The sequence below is a fragment of the Indicator indicator genome, chromosome 2, assembly GCF_027791375.1.
Source record: "Indicator indicator isolate 239-I01 chromosome 2, UM_Iind_1.1, whole genome shotgun sequence".
NCBI classification, from domain to species: domain Eukaryota; kingdom Metazoa; phylum Chordata; class Aves; order Piciformes; family Indicatoridae; genus Indicator; species Indicator indicator.
The window spans coordinates 43,455,685-43,476,758 of record NC_072011.1 but is presented as its reverse complement, the minus strand read 5'-3'; the positions used below and the strand labels follow the sequence as shown (position 1 = coordinate 43,476,758).

At 43.2% G+C, this 21,074-nt stretch overlaps 1 protein-coding gene across 3 annotated transcripts in view; it reads right to left on the bottom strand.

Moving 5' to 3' along the window:
• Nucleotides 1–7,856: 7,856 nt before the first annotated feature.
• DAAM2 (dishevelled associated activator of morphogenesis 2) overlaps nt 7,857–21,074 on the bottom strand; it is a 121,726-nt gene continuing 108,508 nt past the window's right edge. For 2 of the 3 annotated variants that reach the window (XM_054394801.1, XM_054394787.1), the window contains 3 exons: nt 17,553–17,684; nt 9,533–9,703; nt 7,857–8,072 (listed from right to left, as the gene is read on the bottom strand). In XM_054394801.1, coding sequence (XP_054250776.1) covers nt 7,857–8,072; nt 9,533–9,703; nt 17,553–17,684 — 519 coding nt within the window. The remainder of the gene's footprint in view (nt 8,073–9,532; nt 9,704–17,552; nt 17,685–21,074) is intronic. The other variant, XM_054394792.1, reaches the window with a different exon arrangement.

The following is a 21,074-nucleotide window of genomic DNA, read 5'->3' as shown; positions in this document are numbered from 1 at the left end:
GTCCTCAGTCTGTGCAAGCAATTATCCTGATTACTTTTGCTCATTTCCACAACCCTTCCCACCTGAGAACCAGAGCCAACAGCTGGGACTTTGTTTGGGGGCCCCCAGAAACTCTGTACTGCAGCCATATGCTGCAAAGCCAGAAGGGATCCCACCTGAAGCTAGATATGACCTTCTCTGGAGCTCACAATTAAAACATTGTCCTTTGATGGGCTGAAGATAAAAATGAAAAGATGTGGCTTAAACACAAATTTTGTCAGCAGGAGGATGAGGAGATCCATGTGTAAACGAAACAGCTGCACACATTTCAGGTGAAAACAAGGTTTTGCCCCTGAGCTGCAAGGAATTTCTCTGCACATCCCCTGACTCAGCAACAAATTAGCCCTAGCTCATGTGTGTCTCCCGCTTGCCCTGCTCTTCTAACTTCTCTCCCCTCCCACATCTCTGAAGACTTCACCCCTGATGTCAGCTTTCCCAGCTTCTTTTCAGCTGGTCTTATTTAACTTATTAACATGTCCCAGTGGAGGCCAGTGACAAGTGGAGTCCCTCAGGGATCAGTCCTGGGACCAGTCTTGTTCAACATCTTTGTCGGTGACATGGACAGTGGCATTGAGTGCACCCTCAGCAAGTTTGCTGATGACACCAAGCTGTGTGGTGCAGCAGACACACTGGAGGGAAGGGATCCATCCAGAGGGACCTTGACAGGCTGGAGAGGTGGGCACAAGCCAACCTCGTGAGGTTCAACAAGACCAAGCGCAGGGTCCTACATCTGGGTCGAGGCAATCCCAAGCACAAATACAGGCTGGGCAGTGACTGGCTGGAAAGCAGCCCTGAGGAGAGGGACTTGAGGGTGCTGGTGGATGAGAAGTTCAACATGAGCTGTAAGTGTGCACTTGTAGCCCAGAAAGCCAACCAAATCCTGGGCTGCATCAGAAGTGTGGCCAGCAGGTCAAGGGAGGTGATTCTCCCCCTCTACTCCGCTCTGGTGAGACCCCACCTGGAGTACTGTGTCCAGTTCTGGAGCCCCTATTACAAGAGGGATGTGGACATGCTGGAACGTGTCCAGAGAAGGGCCACCAGGATGATCAGAGGGCTGGAGCACCTCTCCTATGAGGACAGACTGAAAGAATAGGGGCTGTTCAGTCTGGAGAAGGCTCTGAGGTGACCTTATTGTGGCCTTCCAGTATCTGAAGGGGGCCTACAAGAAAGCTGGGGAGGGACTTTTTAGGATATAAGGTAGTGACAGGACTAGGGGGAATGGAATAAAGCTGGAAGTGGGGAGGTTCAGACTGGACATGAGGAAGAAGTTCTTCCCCATGAGAGTGGTGAGAGCCTGGAATGGGTTGTCCAGGGAGGTGGTTGAGGCCCCGTCCCTGGAGGTGGTTAAGGCCAGGCTGGATGAGGCTCTGGCCAGCCTGATGTAGTGTGAGGTGTCCCTGCCCATGGCAGGGGGGTTGGAACTAGATGATCCTTGTGGTCCCCTCCAACCTTGACTGATTCTAACTCCTTCCTTTACAGCAATGCCCTCATGTCCTCTCCTCTTCTGAGTCATATTCTTGATGCCAGGATGCTGCTCAGTTAAGTAAGCCAGTTTATGGCCAGCCCTGAACTCCCTTCTTCTCTTGGACTAGTTCTGTTCAGACATGGATTATGAACTCTTAGATAGCAGGACTGCCCCAATTTAATTTTCTCTTTAAGTGAACTTCTGTGTTCCTCATGTTGTTTTGAAAGAGCAATGAAAGAGTGCTTTACTCACAGCCTTTTCAAGAGGAGCCTTGGATATGGCAACCTCCCCACTTCATCATTAGCTCTTTACTTTTGCAAGGTGTGGGAAAGATGTGCTTGTGTTCTACCATGTTGCCTGTTTGCCCAGAACACCTTGTGAAGCTCCTCATCAGCTTTGCAGTGTCTGTGTCACTTAAAAAGCTGCATGCTCTTGACCAAAGAACGTGCTTAGACCTAAAGCTTAGCAAAAAAGTGCATACAGACCCCAACTCACCTTTAAGATTTTCCAGCAAAATGCACAAATGCAGCTACAAAGAAATGCACTGAGGCGCAGTGGGGGCAATATATCTTTAATTTTTTTGTGTTTGGTTTTTAGTATTACAGTATATTCTTATAAAAAGATACAGATAAAAAGGACACTACAGGATTTGTACATTTATTTCACTTATAGTCTTAAACTGACTAAGAAATGAGGATACGCCAAGGCATTACAGCAGCACACAACCTCCCACTTCATTAAGCAGCACTATTTTGCATTAATGTCTAGCTTGGTGAGCAGGGGCACCTCCCAAAGTGACCTGCAGGTTTCCAGCTGAGCAAGCTGCCAAGAAGGCAGAATGACTGCAGATGGGGATGTTTTAGAAGGGAGGTGTTGAGCACAGAGCAGCTCAGGTACCTGACATCCCTTTACAATTCTAAAAACTGGAAAGGTCTTCAAAGAAGTTGCTTAAGAGCAAGCATGAAGTGTGTGTGTGCAAGGGGGTGTGGAATGGCTTGTCATAATGGCTTTTCTAGATCACTTAGGGTACAGTTCCTAGTGGTGGAGCCCTGTGAAACATCTTGTAAATAGCCATAACAGCCTAAAGGAGGAGTTTGATTCAGATACTGCTTTGAGTTACACTGGAGTAAAACCAGAGCAACTTGTACTGGTTACAGTGGATCTATTCTACATTACCACTCATTACAGAATACTCTGGTTTAGAAGGATCCAGACTCATGAAACAAGGTGCCAAAATACCATGCTAGACTAATGGTATCCTTCTCAGCAGGCACAGTGAGCAAAATGTGGCCCATTTCAGGGGATACTGTCATCAAACCTACTACTTAGAGTAGTAGATAGCTTATATAGACATATATATAAATTCTACAGTTTCAGTTGGACAAATTGTGTTACATAGGTTTGCCTCTTCAGTCTTGATAACAGAAGCCAAGGTGGCCATTGAAGACTAAGTATTTGGATAGCAGGCAATCAGAAGCCTCCTATGTCGATTACAGAAGCCAAGGAGCCGTAGGTCCAAACACCTGGTCATTGATAGAGACTTCATGGGTAGAAAACCAACCAGTAGAAAGATTTTGTATACCCTGGATACTCTGGGGAGGTGAGGTGCAGGAGCAGAGAAGGGAAGTAGGAGAAATCCTTCTTCCTTGGCCTTGATGAGAGGAAGGAATATTAGCTCTGAGGAGGAAGAACTGTCCCAGTTTGTCTCACCAGCATGTTCACTCCAGTGAGAAGTTAGAGGGCATGGACCACTTTTGCTCATCTATCAAAGCTTCTCTGGCATTATGGACAGAATTTGTGTGGAATGGTGAAGTTTGGGCAAGCAACTGTGCAGCTTAACTTTTCAGTCTTCTAACAATGACTCATGATGAGAAATAAACAGATTTATAGAAAGTGTTCTAAAAAACCAACCTGTATTAGTTCACCACATGCTTTAGAATGCGTACTTTCCCAGAACCAGGATCACCAGGGGCAGAAAGATTATGACAAAATCCAAAGGAAAAGTTTTTTTCTTCCCTCCCTCCCCACACCAAGACCGCTCACGTGCATCCCCCCTTGCCTAGCTCAGCTTGCTGCACAAACCCAAGACAGCCGTTCAGCTGGTGTAATGCTCTGGCACGGTCTCAATAGTCTTTGCTGTAATGCAGTATATAGATACAAACATAGCAAACTAAAATAAGGCAAAATAAATAGAGGTGTCAGATTTACAGGTTCCCCTTAGAGATTCCTAAAACCTTTTTTTAAAAAAATCATTTAACCCCTGCACCCCCCACCTCCCCATCCCCAAAAAAACAACAACACAAAACCCCACAAATAAAAAAACAACCCAGAAACAAAACTGCATGTATCATGTACATCATCAACTATACAACTGATCTTCTTTCCTCTCACTGAAGCCCCTGACACAAGCTTCTTCCATGCAACCCAGCCTGGAGCATGAGCTTTCCTAAAGAAAAGGAAAGATTCAGCCAGTGGGCTGACCATTATGGATACACTTGCCCCACAGTCTCCCACCCAGGCCCCTTGTGATTCCTTTCTATTCCTCAGACACTGTGAACACATTACAGAAATACTTCTGGAGGACATGCAGGTTGTCTCCCTAATAGGGAGTCACTTACCCCTGAACACTAGTCCTACATCTGCTCTCATAGGGAACTGGCACCTGGACAATACCTGTGCTGAAGGGCATGGAAGGGCCTTGCTGCCCTCAAGTCACTTTACTTTGTAGCATTTCCAAAAACATGACAAACTGAGAAGAGTGACCCTGACCAAAGGGAAGGGGAAGGAGTTCTTCAGTCTTTTCTGGAATCACTCTAGTGCAACCTGCTTAAGAACACACAGAAACACAGAGGGCAGTGAGTGAGCACTAGAACTCTAGGGACACAGCCTGGAGAGTTATAAAGTACCTTCTCTTCTAGGTGTGAAGAACTTCATCATTAAGTTAGCAATGACTACATTTCTGCAGGAAACACCACAAGCCTTCAGTTATACCCTTCTTTCTTGCATCTTCTCTTCCACTTAATTCCAAAGGCTACAAGGACCACAGCAGACCCTAACTGTTCTCCATTTCTCAGTGTGATAAAGAAGTTATACCTCACAACTGCTTCCTATACCTGCTCAGGCTCTGCTAACACTAGAGGACAAGGAGTAAGATATTCCTTTCTCCTTCAGCAACTCTATCCCAGCTGCTGAAGAGCACAGATGCACTTACAGTACTCAAGACACGAGAAGCCAGGACAAATTTGGCTTCACCATGCCCTAGATTAGAGACAACTTCTTTCCTTACCTTGTGTGTGGCCAACCTCCTCTCATACAGCAGACCTATTAATGGGCCTCTCTACTTGCCACCAGTTGTATGTAACCACTGCTTGCCACAGTGAGCTTTTCCAAACCCCTTTTAATGAACATTCACCATGGAGTCAAGAGCCAGAGGGGACTGTCCAGCTGTCAGTTACCACCACAGATTCAAAATAGGAGTCTGGGGTACTGAAGTGCTGAGAAAGACGAGCTGCAATGAATCAGGGATATGACTACAAGCTTTCTGTCTCTTCCAGTAAGCATCCCACAGAAGCTGCCCAATCTATTAACTAATTTGTGTCTGAGTCACGGAGTGGCAAAACTACATCAGCTTTCTTCTACTCTTGTCAGTGTGGCCAGAGCACCATGTATCATCCTACAGGATCTCTTTAAATTGGGGTTGAACTGTGTACACAAGTGGACAGAGGGTTTATTGTTCTCTCTGTTTCTGCTACATTTGTGGCCTAGCAAAGTGACTTCAGTTTCGAAAAGCACAGTACAAACCTGGTTTGACAAATGCTGGGGGCAGGGGGAACGCTGTATTTATAATCAAGAGTTTTGCCCTGAGATGTTTCTTCTCTGACAGTACTGTCATGCTGACAGTCTGTCTTACCAAACAAGTACCTGGGAAGCAAGCAAGCAGCCACAAATTGGACAGAGCCATGAGTCACATCATCTTGCACCAGGACTGACCTGGGCACTACACCTGAATTTCTGGGTAAGTCCTAAACCCAAGGAGAGAAAAGAGGGGAAGAAACGAACAGTTTTCTAATCCCTAAAAGTATCGTCTTTGGAATTCAGGGATTATCCAAATCTAAACTCAACTGTATACCAATTTGGCACATATTATCACCTCTCATATGGCTTACATGGCATAGGTTATATGGCATGCTTCAAAACCAGACAAACAAAAAGGGCTGGGATATAGCATGTCTACTTCAGAGAGCAGCAAAGAGCTTGTTAATATAATTTACAAGAAACATTTCTAAAAATCCATTTTGTAATTTAAAATAAAAATGCTTTAAAAAGTCAGAGCTTTTCTTAAACTTTCAAAAACCTTTATGAAATACAGTCTTTTGTCTACAAGGTGCTTGTGTCCACTGCAATGGGCATTGCTGTTAATAGCTAATCCCAGAAAGGGAGTGGGATAGTAGGGGAGGAGAACGCATCCAGCTCTTGTAAGATACCAGCTCATTACGATGAGTATTATACAGAGGCGCAGCAGTCCAGAATGTTGTAAATAGAAAAAATCTGGGGTGGAGACTCAAAATTCAGTAAACAATAAAGCATTAGAGTTTAACAATTCTGACTTTTTTTTTTCTTCTTTCCGTAGGACATAACTATTCTACTTTCAAGGTGTTCAGAAAACCAAATGCAGTTTGCTTCTCCAATACGATAATGTGTAATACTGATCAGGCAGCGTGCATAGCAGAGGAAGTTCTATTCTGCAGACTCTGTGCAGAGCCTGAGGTTAAGTGACATTCAGAGAAAAGTCAAACCAAATTATTAAAGTGACAAATAGAGCTCTTTTCACTTCCCTGGAATACCTTGGCATTTTGTGCTGTTGATTATTGATGCATAGTTTGTATATGGCAAGTCCCTCTTCTTACATGTTCTCTCTTTTTTCCTGTCTAGGAAGAAGAATCCATCACCATTTCTTTCTTTTCCTCTTTTCCTTCTCCAGTGAAGATAATACAAAAGGAAGACAACAACAACAACAACAAAAAAAAAAAAAAAAAAAAAAAAAAGCCAGAACCACTTTCTTGTCGTTCTTTGCTTTTTCACTGTGTGATTCATACATGTAGCTTAAATATGAATTTACTTTTTTATTAATTAACCCATCTCCAAATCTGTTTGGCTTACACAATTCTGTATCCTCCTGGAAAAATTCTCAGCTTTCTTTATGTGACTGCCTGTTGGTTCATTCCAAATGATCCCTCCAAACTGAAAAAGGCTGTGGGCTCCAAGGCTTCCTTTGACACCATTCATATCTTACTGAGTTACATGGTTTCCCTTGGTAGGAGCAGGGTGTGTGCAGTGAAGGTCAGCATGTTAGATAGAAAGACCAGTTCATGCCAACAGCAATCACAGTTGGCATCAAGTGGAAAAGAAGTTTCATTTTTTAAAACCAGTGCCCCAGTTTGCTTTTTGCTACTCGCGACCTGTAGATGATACTAGGGAACTTCCGATTTCCACTGGGCTGCATGAAGAAATCTTGTACAAACAGGGAAGAAATGTTCTCCTATTTCCCTACCACCCTCCAGCAATGACAACAGGCTCCACAGTCATCTACTTGTAATCCCAACCTGGGAGTGGCTTCTTTCCTAGAAGATGCATTTCACAGCTTCAAGGATCAACCAGAAAACTGCTTCTAGAAAAAGAGAATCCAAAAGATTTTTGCAACATATTTTATGTTGATCTTCATTCTTGAATTTAAATTTGTACCAGAAACTGATTAGTTCCTTCTCAGCATCACTTGCTTTGGACTGTGTGTGTCACACAAAAATACTATATGGAACATGGCATCAAAAGCATTTCTCTGGTGCTAATCAGTGGTTTATAAAATCTAGTTCTGGAAGGGAATTGGAAACTTCCAGAGCCAGATATTGGCAAGCCCCGGAAGGTCAGTCTAGATCTTGAAGAAGGATCAGGTGTTTACAGAGCTGCTCTGAAATCAGTCTTGCACATTACCAGCAAGATGGAGATCGTGACAAGTTTTCACTTTGGCACACAGAAAATTACCTTTCTCCATCTGTGAGGCAGTCTGCAAGGCCCAAGTACTTTCTGTCATCACCACAAGGCCTTTGATGACACAGACTCCCAGAAGCAAATCTGTCAGCTCTGCATGGTCCAGTCACAGGCCCTGCTGGCTTCACAGAGGCACTTTTATAATGGTTCAAATTAGGAGCACAGAAGAGGGATGAGAGGAAAGCTGATCACGGAAAGGTAACATCTCTAGCAGCTGTCAGCCAGGTGCCATCACACACATTCATCTTCCTTGCTTTGCACTTTTTCATCACCTTCTTTTGGTTGACTATTTGTCTTTCTCTTGTCATCAATAATTTAGCTTTGTCACCACACGCTCCCGGCTTGTCTCTAAGCCTTGGTTCCCCGAGCGCTTGCGGTTACGCTTGAGCTTGGATAAGTCTTTGTCAAAGACTTCACCTGACCTTAATGCTGAAACCAGGTCATCAAACTCCCCACTCTCTTCTGAGATGCTTCCGGCTTGTGCTTTCTTTTGTCGCCTCTCTTTTTCCCTCTGCTCTTTTAGCTGTGGAGAAGGATTTAGGATTAGCCAACTGAGATGCCAGAACACTAGATACACTGTCAAAAAGGAGCTAAGATACATCAGCACAGTTTAGGGGGGAAAAAAAAAAAAACAGTCAAGACCTTCACTCCAGAAAGCTGAACAAGCTAAGCATACTGGAGAATGAAAATTGTGTGAGGTATCAAAACATCAGCAGAAACCCTATCCACCAAACAGCTCGTGCTTGTATGCAGGCAGCATATTGCAGTGACGAGAAGAGGAAGGCACATTGCCTTGACTCTGGAAAGAGAAACTGGTTTTAAACAATGAAACAGAACTGCTGATTTTATAAATCATTAAAAAGGTTCATCTGTCAGTGTGATGTCCTTGGTCTCCCTAGGGTAGCTTCAGGGAGCTCAATTATTCCCTTCCACTGTTCAGTTCCAAGATAAGTGGAAATGGCAAGAGATTGATGTGGCTGTCAAGTCACCTGCTCTGCATGCTAGCCCCACATTGCAAGGAGACTCAATAAGCAAACTGCATGGTGTATTAGGCCTACAAAACCATCCTAGTGCTTTAACAATGATCCCCTGCACTTTGCAGGCTGGCTGAGAGGAAACGTGAGCCTAAGTCCTGGCATTTTATCCTCATGTCCAACAGCAAGGCTGCTGGCATCCTGGAGTTTTACTTCTCTCTTCACACAAAGGCACAAACCAGTGCTTTTGGCGCAGAAAACATTTAAAGCAGCAACTCCCCACAGTGAGGCCTGGGGCCATGGTGGCATCTGGGGTTATTGCAGCAGCAGGGGGGAAGGAAGCAGGTGACTGCTGAGCATTCTCAAATCTCAGGAAAAGCTGAGGTTAGAGGGGGAGGATGGTTCACACGAACCCCTGGGGACACACACGACTGTCTCCCAGCAGCAAAATCAGCAGTACATAAAAGCTCTCTCACCATGTCAAGGCCAGACATGGCCTCAGTAATCAAGGAATTAAGGCCAGCCAGAGAGAAATATTGCCAGTGTGGGCTGCAGCAGGTGCCAGGGCATTCACTGTGTCACCATATGTGACTAGACAACAAGCATGGAACAGATGATGATAGAGTCTGAATAGAAGCTGGCAGGACTGAGAGATATCTGTCTCCCAGAGCTTTTGTACAGAGCCTGCAGCTGGAAAGCATGATAGTTGGGCACTGGGCAGGAGCAGCACCATCCTGCAAAATGCAGGGGCAAAAGAGGCAGGGCTAGATTTGGTATCTGAGTTCAAAAGAGAGTAACTTAGGAGCTAAACAATATGCCCTTGAGAACTGACAGGACAGACAGTAGGAAAAATGTCATTATTTGTGAAAAGAATGATGCCAAAGAGAGATGGCAGAGAGAAGGACATAAACCAGTAACAGGACACAAGTATTGGAATTGGCTCTCTCAATCTCTCTTGAGACATGAAAACACAACAGAGGAAAACCCCTCGTGTGCCTATGGCCCTTACCATGGCCTCCATGCGTGCCCTGCGCTCCTCTTCTTCCTTTTTCTTCCTCATATTCTCCAGATCTTGCTTGGCCTCTGCAAATGACTGCAAGAAAGTGTCAAATATGCCAAAAAATTCATCTGGCTGCATCTTGCCCTCGTTCTCTCCGAAATGCTTCAGTGCTTTGGCATACTGTCAAGGGGGCAGAAAACATAAGAACAATAATTAGACAGGCAATTTGGTGAAGACAGTGAGGAAAGCTGATGAGTAACCACATATGCAATTCAATACCCTCAGATTATTCATGCATTGAAAACAGAAGGTACCCCTTGGCAACAGAAGTGCCTCTCCTTAAGGCAGGTGCCTGTCCCTGAAGAATCTGCTCTCCTGGATATCGTTTGGGGAGCATGGGGCAGTGTTGCTGGAGAATGCTAGCTGTCTGCTCACACAAAAAAACCCACCCATTTTCAATGCCTGAGGGTGATGGAGTAATTTCAGAGGATGACTGCTCACATCTCAGCTGCAGCTGTGGGACACCAGGATCATGCAAGACAGCAAGCTAGCTGGGGGGAAAAAAAGTAGGCTTAGTCCATTCTAATGGTCAAAGAAGTAGTTTTAGCCCATCCTTTCTCCTTCCACCTTCCCCTCAAATCCACTTTTAAAATGGCTGGACTCTAGGTTTTGGGGTTTTTTGTTTGTTTGTGGGTTTTGTTTTGGTTCTTTTTTTTGTTTGTTTGCTTGTTCATTTTTTTGCAATAACACTAGAGTCTATCCTCCCAAGAAGTAATCCATCATTCCAGAGTCCTTTGAGTCCGGGTGTTCCCTGGGAGCGAGGAGATTTTAGTCAGACATGGCATGGGAGAGGGGCAAGGAAAGCAGCCAGAGCTCCCAGGCAGACTTAAAAGAGAGTGAATATATCACAAGTGGCTTTTATTTTATAAGGCAAATGTTAAGGCTGCAGGACACATGTGGAGGCAGCCAACTGGCAAGACTTCAGTCACAGGGGAGTCCTGATTGGGATATGGTAAATTCACAGCAACCCTGGCTCCTGGACACAAGTCCTACAGTAGTTGTACTCTGCTTTGCTCTTCTCACACTCACAAGCATGCCTCTGTATTCAGTAAAATGCACTCAAATGCATGCACATCTAGTCTGTCTACAGAATGTATGCTCATGTCCACTAAGTCCTATGTAAGTGTACACATCCACAACCACCTTCACTCACACACTTCTGTATCACAACAACCAGCACCAGCAACATTTTCCTGATGGCACTGGTGCTCTGATACACAGCTGCCATAGCAATCTGTGCTTGCACTTAAACACGCCATCACTGTGCAGCAGAGAATTCTTACAGACCTCAACATCTACCAAGACAAACCCAGACTCTCCCAGGCTATGGACTGCCTTCAAACTCTCTTGTGTGCATATTTCGCTCAAACTAACACAATCCAGCTTCCCTTTCCTTACATGGGTGCTCTTGCAGAATGGAAAAAACAGTAAGAACAGTTCAGGTTCCAATCCCAAGCACAAAATGAGTTTGGAAGCAGGTCTTATAAAACCCTTTGGCCCTGTACCAGGTAAAGTATAAACAATGTCTCCCAGTCAACTGCAGGGGGAAGAAATCTCCAAGGAAAGCAGCTTCCTCCTGGCATCTCCCTTCCTCTGCTTTCCCTGCCAGGCCCACAAAGCAATTCAAAGCAATAGCTTTTTTTTTTTTTTTCTCTAAAGGCTGTGTTCTCAGCCAGTAACAAAGAAAGAAATCCAAAGTATCCAAAGGGGGGGGGGGGGGGAGGGGGAAGTGTTGGAAGAAACGCAAGTTGCTTTGAGCTGCCAAACATGGCAGAAGTTGAAGGAAGCACTACAGCAGCAAGTCATGGAGAGACTTTGGAGTATGGAAACAGCAACAGATTATTTCCCTGTTTTAACTGCTTTTCTGTAAAGACACATACACACAAGTATGCACACCTACTCCCTCTCCCCACCTCTCTCTGTATACGTCTTTTCTCTGTATACAACGTACACTGTCTACTTGAATATTAGGAAAGCATAGTAATCTCACAGTAGTCCACAGAAGTACCAGCTCTTCAGCAGAAAGAATACAGGCTGTCAGTACCAGAGAGGGAGATAAAGTCCCTCCATGTGCTACATTTTCTTGGATAGCCTGCTCCAGTGTGCCAGGGGAACAGCAGTGCCAGAGAAAGACTTCAGCACAGGCATTGTCACTCCTGCTTGAGCACACATAGTGCTTGAAGTTCATTGCTCAGAAGAGACGTGCTACCTGGAATCTCATCCCACTTAACTTTCAGTTAATTCCTGTGTAAACTGAAAACAAGGCTCAAGCGACTAGAGCTGCCTGCCAGAAAGAAAGCTTGTCTGCCTTCTGTGATGCCTTTAATCCAGGAGCAGCCCATAGGAGACGGCTCTTGTACCTAGCCACCACCTCTGTCCCATATTCTTCCAGTGCACAGCAAAGGTGAGTGAGGGGGTACATAGGAATTGAGCTGGTTTGAGCCCACAAATGTCCATGGGATTTCCTAGTCTTTTAGGCAGGTTGGGGATCGAAAAGGAAGCAGTCATTGCCCGGGGCTCTTGGATGTCATACATGGAAGTCTGCATTAGTGTGTGTTGTTGTCTGCAAATGTTCTGCACATAGCCTGTCACCCAGCTACTGGCACCAGCTATATTTTGTCACACTAGCAGAGGGGCTTTTGCCCCTGAGTGTTAGCTGCCACTCAGAGAAGGAACAGTGTTGCTGTGCTGGAAAGACTTAGCAGCCTGGGAGCCTTCCAGAGATGCTCATGAGTACAAGGTGTTGTGGTCTCTAAGCAGCAGCAAGGGGGAGGCTAAGAACAGCCCATCTTTGGTGTCCTGTAACATGAGTTAGTAGGCCACAATCACTTACTGCAAAGCAGTGAAAGATGGAAAGCAAAAAGCTGTAAGTTAGATGTACTAAAACAATTACAAATGAGAAATCTGCAGTTCACTGAAGTAAACATTTTCTTTCTCTACGCCATCCATAAAAAAAGCTGACTGAGCAGAAGGTGACAAGTCAGCAGATTCAGCCTTTGCCTCCAACTCTGCCCTCTGTGAGCCTTTCATTCTCCACTTGTTACAGAATAGAAAGTGTTGTCCCACTGATAGAGGAAACAGCAAAGAATCAGCTGGTTGCATCTGCAGGGTACTCCATCAATTCAAGGCACTATTGTAACACAACCACACTGTCCTTTCGCTGCTTAAACTGCAACACATCCCTCTGTTTTCATTACTACTCACAGCTCTGGTTCTGTGATGAAGTGTCCTTTTTCAAAGCACTGGTGTTGGGATTACAGGCAGCAAGCTGCTGAAGGCAGCCTCCCCATACCTGCTATGAAGCCCAGGCCTCTTATAACCCACAGAGGCTAAAACCATATTCTGCACCTCGCTCAGGACATAGAAGCAACAACGTGCAGCCTGAGGCACTCCAGACCCTATCTCTCTCTTCTGTTCTCCACCACAGGATTTGTGTCATCCTGTACAAATCACTTGACTGCTCCATGGCCAGATTCCCTGCCAAACAGTACCTGCTCTTGTGCACAAATGTGAAATCTTTAGCTAAATACTCAGGCACATATAACATTTCCCAGAATTTTATGATGTGCTGTAATATCAAGGAACAGGGGCTGAAATTTGCTTATTCCTGAAGTCATCTGGGGACAGATGACATGGGCAAAAACAAGATTGAAAACTGTGTTTCAGCAGGTTTTCCACTGTAATACTGGATGGTATCTCTTTCTTTCATTAAAAATTCATTTCCACACCATAAAGGCCCCCAGGTTCCATGATGTAACAGGTCCAAGAGCTCAGTGCCAGCTCTGCTTCCTCTGCCAAACTTTCCACTGAATTCACCCTCTTGCCAAAGCAAATCGTTTAGACAGTTGTTTATTTTAAAAATCCATTTTAGTAGGGAGAAGGAAAGCGGGACAGCAGCACACACACTCTCTGCTGTGCTTGCCAAAGAAATGTGAAACAGTGGCAGAAGAGCTCTGCAAATGGCAGGAATGGGGCTCTATGAAGAGGAGCAAAAGCAGCCATGATAAAAATTTGCTGCTCTCTGTGCTGTCTGCTGTTGTGGAGGAAGCCACATGCAAATGAATTATACCACGTAGCCATGCAACATGAACTGTCTTCCCAAGAGAAGTAATCTTGAGTCTGCCATTATGAAGACTCCAGTCCTGAATTGAGGCTGCTCAAATAAATGTCTCTTCTCTTTATGGGACAGATTCAGATTGATTAATGGAAAGAACCTGGCCAATTTCAGGCAGGGCTAGGCCCAGCTCTCCTTGTGCCTAAATTCTCTTAAAGGAATCTCACAGGAGTTTGACTGTGACTCTGACAATCCATAACTGAGATACAGGTGCTACAAACTTCTGATATTTCAGATGCCAACTTGCCCTGAAGTATCTGCTGTTCTCAGTTACAGTACAATAGTCACACAAATGACTGTTTCTGATAGCAAGCTATGATGCCTGATCATGCTCTTTATAACCTTGTCTTGAATCTCTCAGTCTCCGTTCCGATCCATTGCTTATTCTTTAGCTCCAGAGGCTGACAGAAAATACCAATGCCCTAAAATGAATGACTGAAGTGCACAGCCTGCAACTGGCACTTGGACTACAATATTTCTGCATGCTTCATAGCATTTTGCCATTAATGACTCTTTTCTTAAAGAGATTTTGGCTTTCATTGCCTTGCTGTTCTTCAAAACAGTTACTATATATGCTAAGCTTATTAAATGCATGTACAGAGTTTTAACTCCTTTTTCTGTTATGTCAAACACCCTGTTTGTGAGGAGCTGGAACGAGGAATGCTGAGGATGCAACTTTTCCTACCCTCCTCATCAGCCTTGTCAAGGCAGTGGCTTCCTTTACAGGCCCTTTACAGTGGCCTAAGTTTTAAATTCATCATAGGGAATGGCAATACCTGACTAAGCAGACTTTCTGATGTTAAAAAGTTGATTTTTCATGTTCAAACACACAAAACTGGATTCCAGGGCAAACTTTCACTTTTTCCTGCCCCACCTTCCAGTTTACAGGAAATGGCAGAAATCGTTATCCGTTGATCTAATCTATATATTCCCTTATAAAGTGGTATTGAAAGTGAGAAATACACAAAAATAACATGAACCAGCTGTGTTAGGGAGCCTATTTAAAGAGTCAGTCTAAGTTTTCAATCAGTTCTTAACCAAACCATGCAGTTACTGCATGAAGTAAGTACGGCTATGAGGTTTCCTCTGCAAACACAGATGCCTTCATCTGATGGCCTGTCCCTTTAAATTTAAAATACCACTTCCTCCTTATAGCCACTAACAGTAAATGGCCCTCTTTAAGCAAAAAAAATAAAAAGTACAACGTGGGACTGTGAAAAATATCCTCGACAGAGAAGGTCAGCACCACACCTTGACAATGAATTCTTTCCACACCTAAAAGTAATAAAGAAATTACTTCTGCTAATACTAAGGACATTTAAAATAATAAAAAGCTTCCCAGGTTTGAAAAGATAATTTGTATTGTTTTAAATACCAGCTGAGGAAACATGGCTTGAATTAACTCATGGCAATCAATTAGCCACATCTACATTTAGAACTATATCCAGCTGCAGCTATCAAAATGAGGGCTTCATTATTATTAATAAATCTGTGAACCAGGTCAGTTCTTCCTGGGCACATTAGGATATTTTTAAAAGTCCTGCCTCTCCCACTATGTTTTTGTTGGGGGTTTTTGTTTGTTTGTTTGTTTTTTCAATTTGCTTTGCTATAAGAAATAGAAAAGAAAACCAGAAACCAACCAAACAAAAAACCACTGGACAATCAAATGTCTTGCTCCCTCTCTTCTTTTAATTGGCTAGTTATAGTAGGTTTCCATGGTAAGAAAAAAGCTTGTGATTCAACAAGCACAGGGAGCCCCTTGAAGTTGGTAGATGTTACAGGCTTTGCAAAGCACATCTGGTTTGCTGAAAATTTCCAGCTTTCTTTTTCTTTTTTAAGAAAAGAAAAAGAAGAAGAGAGGGGGAAAATATTACAAGGCAAACACAAGAAATAACTCAGCATTGGTAAGGACAGACAGTTCCCTTTTAGTAGTCCAAAAGCAGCTTTTTGCCAGTGGAAGAACCAAAGCCATAGGTTGAGCAAAAGTTGGAATGGCATGTGTTCAAACACCGTAAGGGTGTGTGAGGGGAACATAGAGAAACATTTCCGAAGCATGTTATAGTCATTAAAATAAAATACCTCTTTATGTTGAATGCTTTATGTTGGCTATGTCTGAAATTGTGCAACAGCTTCTAGATCCATCTATATGGAGATTCTTTGGTTATTCTTAAGACAAAAGATGAGTATTTTTCCTGCAAATGCCCAATCAAGAAAAGTTTCATTGCTGTGCTGGACATGTTCCACATGCCAGTTTGAAACCTGACTGACTGTGAAACCAATCTTCATTGGACTTTTGTCATATTGTGTCAAAAGAAATGACCGCCTCCGTCTCTGACACCAAACCACAAGTGGGCAGTCTAAGCCAAGGACAGAGTGAATTTGCTTTCAGGGATGTGCACCTAAGTATAATGAAGTTGAAAAATTTACCCAGTCATAAAACAAACACCCAAACTATAGAAAATCAAGATTTTCCTCAGCAACTCTAGTGGAGGCATAGAATGTAAAATACTGGGTTTATGATTATAAGGCCAGTATGGTGTGAACATTATTATACTGAAAGCAGTTTGCATCTTCTTGGGCAACATGACAACAACGAACAAAGTAGGCATGTTGTTCTCCACAAAGTTACCTTAAAAAGGTGCTAGACTGTCCAGCTTTATCTTCTGAGTGCCATAATAATACTGACACACTGTGATAACTACTGACCCACTGGCATTTGTCAGGGCAGCTGGCTCTAGATGAGAGCCAGTAGCTCCTGGTGTTTGCAGTTGCAAGTCAATTTTACCTACATTATCTCCAAAACAAGGAAATGCTTTTGAATTACAGAATGACATTACTGCAGAGTGCCTGGATGAGAAAGGATTCTTCAGATCCTCAGCCTGTATTTTGCCTTTGCTTCAAAATCTAAGGCCTACCAATCCAACAGCACAGGTTCCATTAATAGTGCAATAGATCCCCTCAATGCTACAAGGACCAACACCAGAGGTGGAAACAATTCAGTCCAAAAGAAAGAACACATTTGCTTCATAAAGCCAAGCACTCTTAACAGGCCAGCCAACAAGAGCAGATTTGCCATTACATATCATTTACTTTAAGACTTGTTCTTCTCTAAACATTTTCATATGCTTATGATTTTTTCATATAAATTACTCCTCATTCAGCTGAGGGACAAGAGGGATTAGTGCCAGACTTCAATCATCAGCAAAGAACAAGCACCTCCTTAGCAGTACAAATCTGATAATGGAGACGCAGACAGTGAAAGAACAAAATGATACCAGCAGCATCTGAAAAGTAACATGTGCATGGTTCTGGCTGTGTAAGAAGGATCCAAGAACATTGGACAAATCATGCATGTTTGGGGTTTCTATGCTTATAACGACACACAAGAAGTTATAGAGAGGCATAAGTGGAAAATATCAGGTATTCCGGGCTACCAAACTACCCAGAGGTGCATTGTAAGGAAAGAAATAAGCAGAGTAGAATGAAGTCAGAAGAGAGTAAAACACATGAGGTCACTGTCACTAATCACCAAAGGACTTCTTTCTGAGAAATTGCTTGAAAGGCAGTCCCTCCAATATCACGGCATGGCGTGGTATCTTGGTAGAAACAAAGCCATCATAATAATGCCACATGAATAATGCTAAGGAAGATTAGCAACGAGTGGGCACTGAACCTTCTTTTAATCTTAAAATATATTTTAAATGGCTATAGATCAGGTTAGGAAAGTAAGAAACTACTATCAGTGACTATTATAGTTTTCATCACAGTCTCAGTATCTGAAATTGCTTCTGCTATTTTGATTCAGGCTTTTGACTGAACCAGTGAAAACCCAAACCCTTCAAAAGATATTCTTACCTTGTCTCTAGCTTCATTGAGAAGGTCTTCTAATTCTGAGAAGCTGAAACTGGCCACAGTGATGAAATCGCTCATGACTGGAACAAACCTGTCCCCTGATTCCCGCATGCGTCTCTTTTGATAATCCAGCTCCTGAAGGAAAAGAAGTAAGAGATATAAACAGGCAAGCATCAAAAAACTCCCTGCTGACACAAAAGGGAACAGGGAAGCCCATCTATTTCACTCAGTGCAGAGCATGCTCTGCTCCTACTCCACACATTCATCCAGAGATGTAACTCACAAACCACTTTCTCACCGAGTCAAAGTTTTTGCCTTTTCGGCATGAGAGGGAGGTTAAGGTGAGACAAAGAAAGGCCTTAGTTAGAGTTCTCATTATGCTCAAACAACTCCCACTCCCAAGAAAGCCATAATGTTGAATTTCTCAAGCAACTTTATCAAAGTCATAGTTACAAACCATGGCTATTGCAATAAGACTAGTTATGGAAAAAACAAACAAATAAACAAAAAAACATTTTAAAACAAAGGCATAACACCATAGGCAACTAAGCTCTATTTATCCACTATCTACAAAAATTAAAAAAAAAAAAAAAAAGAGTAAGATTCTTTCTTTCTGGCTGATGTCTTTCAGTTTTAAGCCAAAATCACCCATGCCATCTCTTCCTTTATTCTATTCACCATGTCTGTGGCACAGAAAGAGCTACAGAGCTCCTCAAAGTGACTAAGCTATAGCAAGACCAGCAGTCTTCCATGCCTGAACTTGGTTTGTGTACTGTTGACAGTCTCATGGGGCCAATGAAATCATTACTTGGGCCTCATCTTTATACTCAGCTGAATAATCAGTGGAAATGATAAAGATTTACTTTCTCTGTAGGGAAAGCAGCATGAAACAGTAGGTCAAGTTACAATCTGACCCTCTGTTCCCTTTGGAAAAAAATATTTTTGTGCTGGCTCCAACTTCAGCTACATGCATTTTTGGTGCTCTCTGTTACTGATCATCAAAATACTGTTTCGCAGAGCCAAATGGGTAGGTTTGTAAGCATCTATGCTGAGAAACATCTTGGGATTTGCTCCACAGGAATAAAGAATTACAACAATCAACAATCTAAAATCAGATGTGATATTTCTTTTGCCTGATGTGAGCTGGAAAGAGAATATAACCACTACAAGCAAAGATCACGAAGCAGAAAAGGTGCAGGAAAAGCAATTAGTAGGTGGCCAGAGAAAAGTCCACATTAAAGACGTGCTACTTCCCCTGCTTTATATTACATCCTTGTCTCCACTGGTTTTTCTGCCACATCATAAGGGATGGTCCCAAGAGCACTACTCTGTTACATCACCTTGCAGTACATTGTCTCACTGTCACTTTGAACTGGACATTACAAGAGAATGTCACTTCACATGCTTCTAAGAATTATGCATAGCTTTTTCCATCACTCTTTCTCATTCTAATTTTTAAGCTAATTTTAGCTGAAAGTTGTTCCAACCTCTCCCTAAGCAGCTAAGTGTAACAGCCTGTCATCATACTCACTGCTGAAAGCTATGGCATTTGGGAACGTTACTGGAGAGAGATGTTGTTCAAAGTAAAATTCAATTCAATTTCAAATGCAGTCCTTCCCTGCAGAATAATGCTTCCAAAATAATACAGTCCCACACAAGTAACTACCATGACTATGTAATCAACCTGAAAGTGATGGCAGAGAATAAGAAACTCCTCTGTATCTTCCAGAAATGGTCTATACTAGTCATAATGGCACAATGGTAGAAGACAGCACTGTCCCTGGTGGGCTAGGCTTCTGGCTCTCTATAGAGATGAAATACCCAGCCACAGCAGTGTCTTCTCTGCTGACAGAATTCACTTCGTCATTTGGAGAAGACAAAGAATTGCTTAGCATCCTACAGTAACAGGTAACACTTACATGGATGTCTTGACAACAATTATGTCTTGTTTGCACAAGGAAGATGCAAGTCTGGGAAGGCAAAGAGTTAGCAGTACCTTTAAGAACATCTGACTGTGGGACTATTTTTAGCTTTCTATTCTTTAAGGGGCCTTGAAGAAATGTCTCGGTCACTGGAGCCAAGGTTGTGGTGAGAACACACTGGAATGGAATCAAGAATCACACCTCCTCCCCCTTCCACCTGACAGTGATCTTCTATTGTTGGTATAGTGCTGCTTTCTGCACACCAGAAAACCATGAATTGAGGAAGCAGACTGGGAGGTGCTGGCAGGCCCAAATGAAAAATATCACAGCAGAAAGAAGACTGAGGAGTTAAGAGGGTGGTTGAATAGGAAGGAGAGGTTGTCCATGAAACCCATGTATGAGAAAGAGAAGAAAAATTGGCTGCAAAGGCAAAAGGACAAATAGCCAAATCACAGAAAGTAAAACAGAAGTAGGTACATGTCAACAGGAGGAATTGTCTGTCCCAGCCAAAACTGGGCCTCTCTTCATGTCATGAACTTCACATCAACCTTTTCTTTACAGGTACTTTTAATTCATAAACACTGCATGCCTTACATGCAGCAGCTCTCTTCTCATTGCTGCATTCTTCCTTACCCTAACAATCCAGAAGTAAGGTTTGGAAAGTCTGGGTTTTTCATAGGAGGATGACTGGCTAATTACATGATGAACTGCTGGAGATAGCCAGACAGCCTGGGGGCCACTAACAGGACAAGAAACCCTTTCTCTATTCCTAGAGCCAAATCAAACTCAGGACACATAAAAAGAAATGAAGTCATCATTGTCTGCCTCATAATGGAGGGTCCTGTTTTAGATCCTTGTAGATAGGTAATCCTTGCACAGAAACCACCCAATGCAATTCCCAGCAAATGGTCCCTTTGCCAGCAGTCAGCAGAATGCATCTGGAATGCTCCACTTGCATCGAAGACAGAGGGACACTGAAAACTGTGACTAATAAAACCCTGTCTGAAAGGGCAAAGAACAGGTAAACATGGCAGGAACCTTCTCCAATTCCAAGGACCTGTGCCTTGAGACTCAGCACTATTCTTGCCTTAGTATGTCTAGCAGGCAAGAGATGCCAGCATCAACCTGTACATAGGGTTTTGCTCCTATACTTGTGGAATGAGAGAATGATCATAGGGTCAGAGTACGTTTATCTGTGCCTATGATGGGAGACATGAAGGGACAGAGACAACAGAGTGACTTTAGCCTTTAAACTTTTTTTTCAACCACTGTGCAAACGCTAACTTGCTATTCTTCACATCAGCCCTTGTGAGAGTTGGGTATTTGTAGCTGCCATTTTAAAAAAAGGAGGCAAACACATGGTGTTGTTCAAAAAAAACACATGTATGTCAATGGTATGTATAAGCAAGTGGCAAATATGAGAGTTAGAGTTGCACATAACAGCACACCACCTGTTTACTTCTACTCTAAGAGCCATGTGAAACACTTGTTCAGCAGCCAGCCAGCCTTCAATAAGAAAGAGCAAGAATTTTATTTCTTCTTTCAGTCCTTGCCATTTGTCAAACTGTCCTTTTGCTTTCCAGGCTGAACCAAATAAGCATTT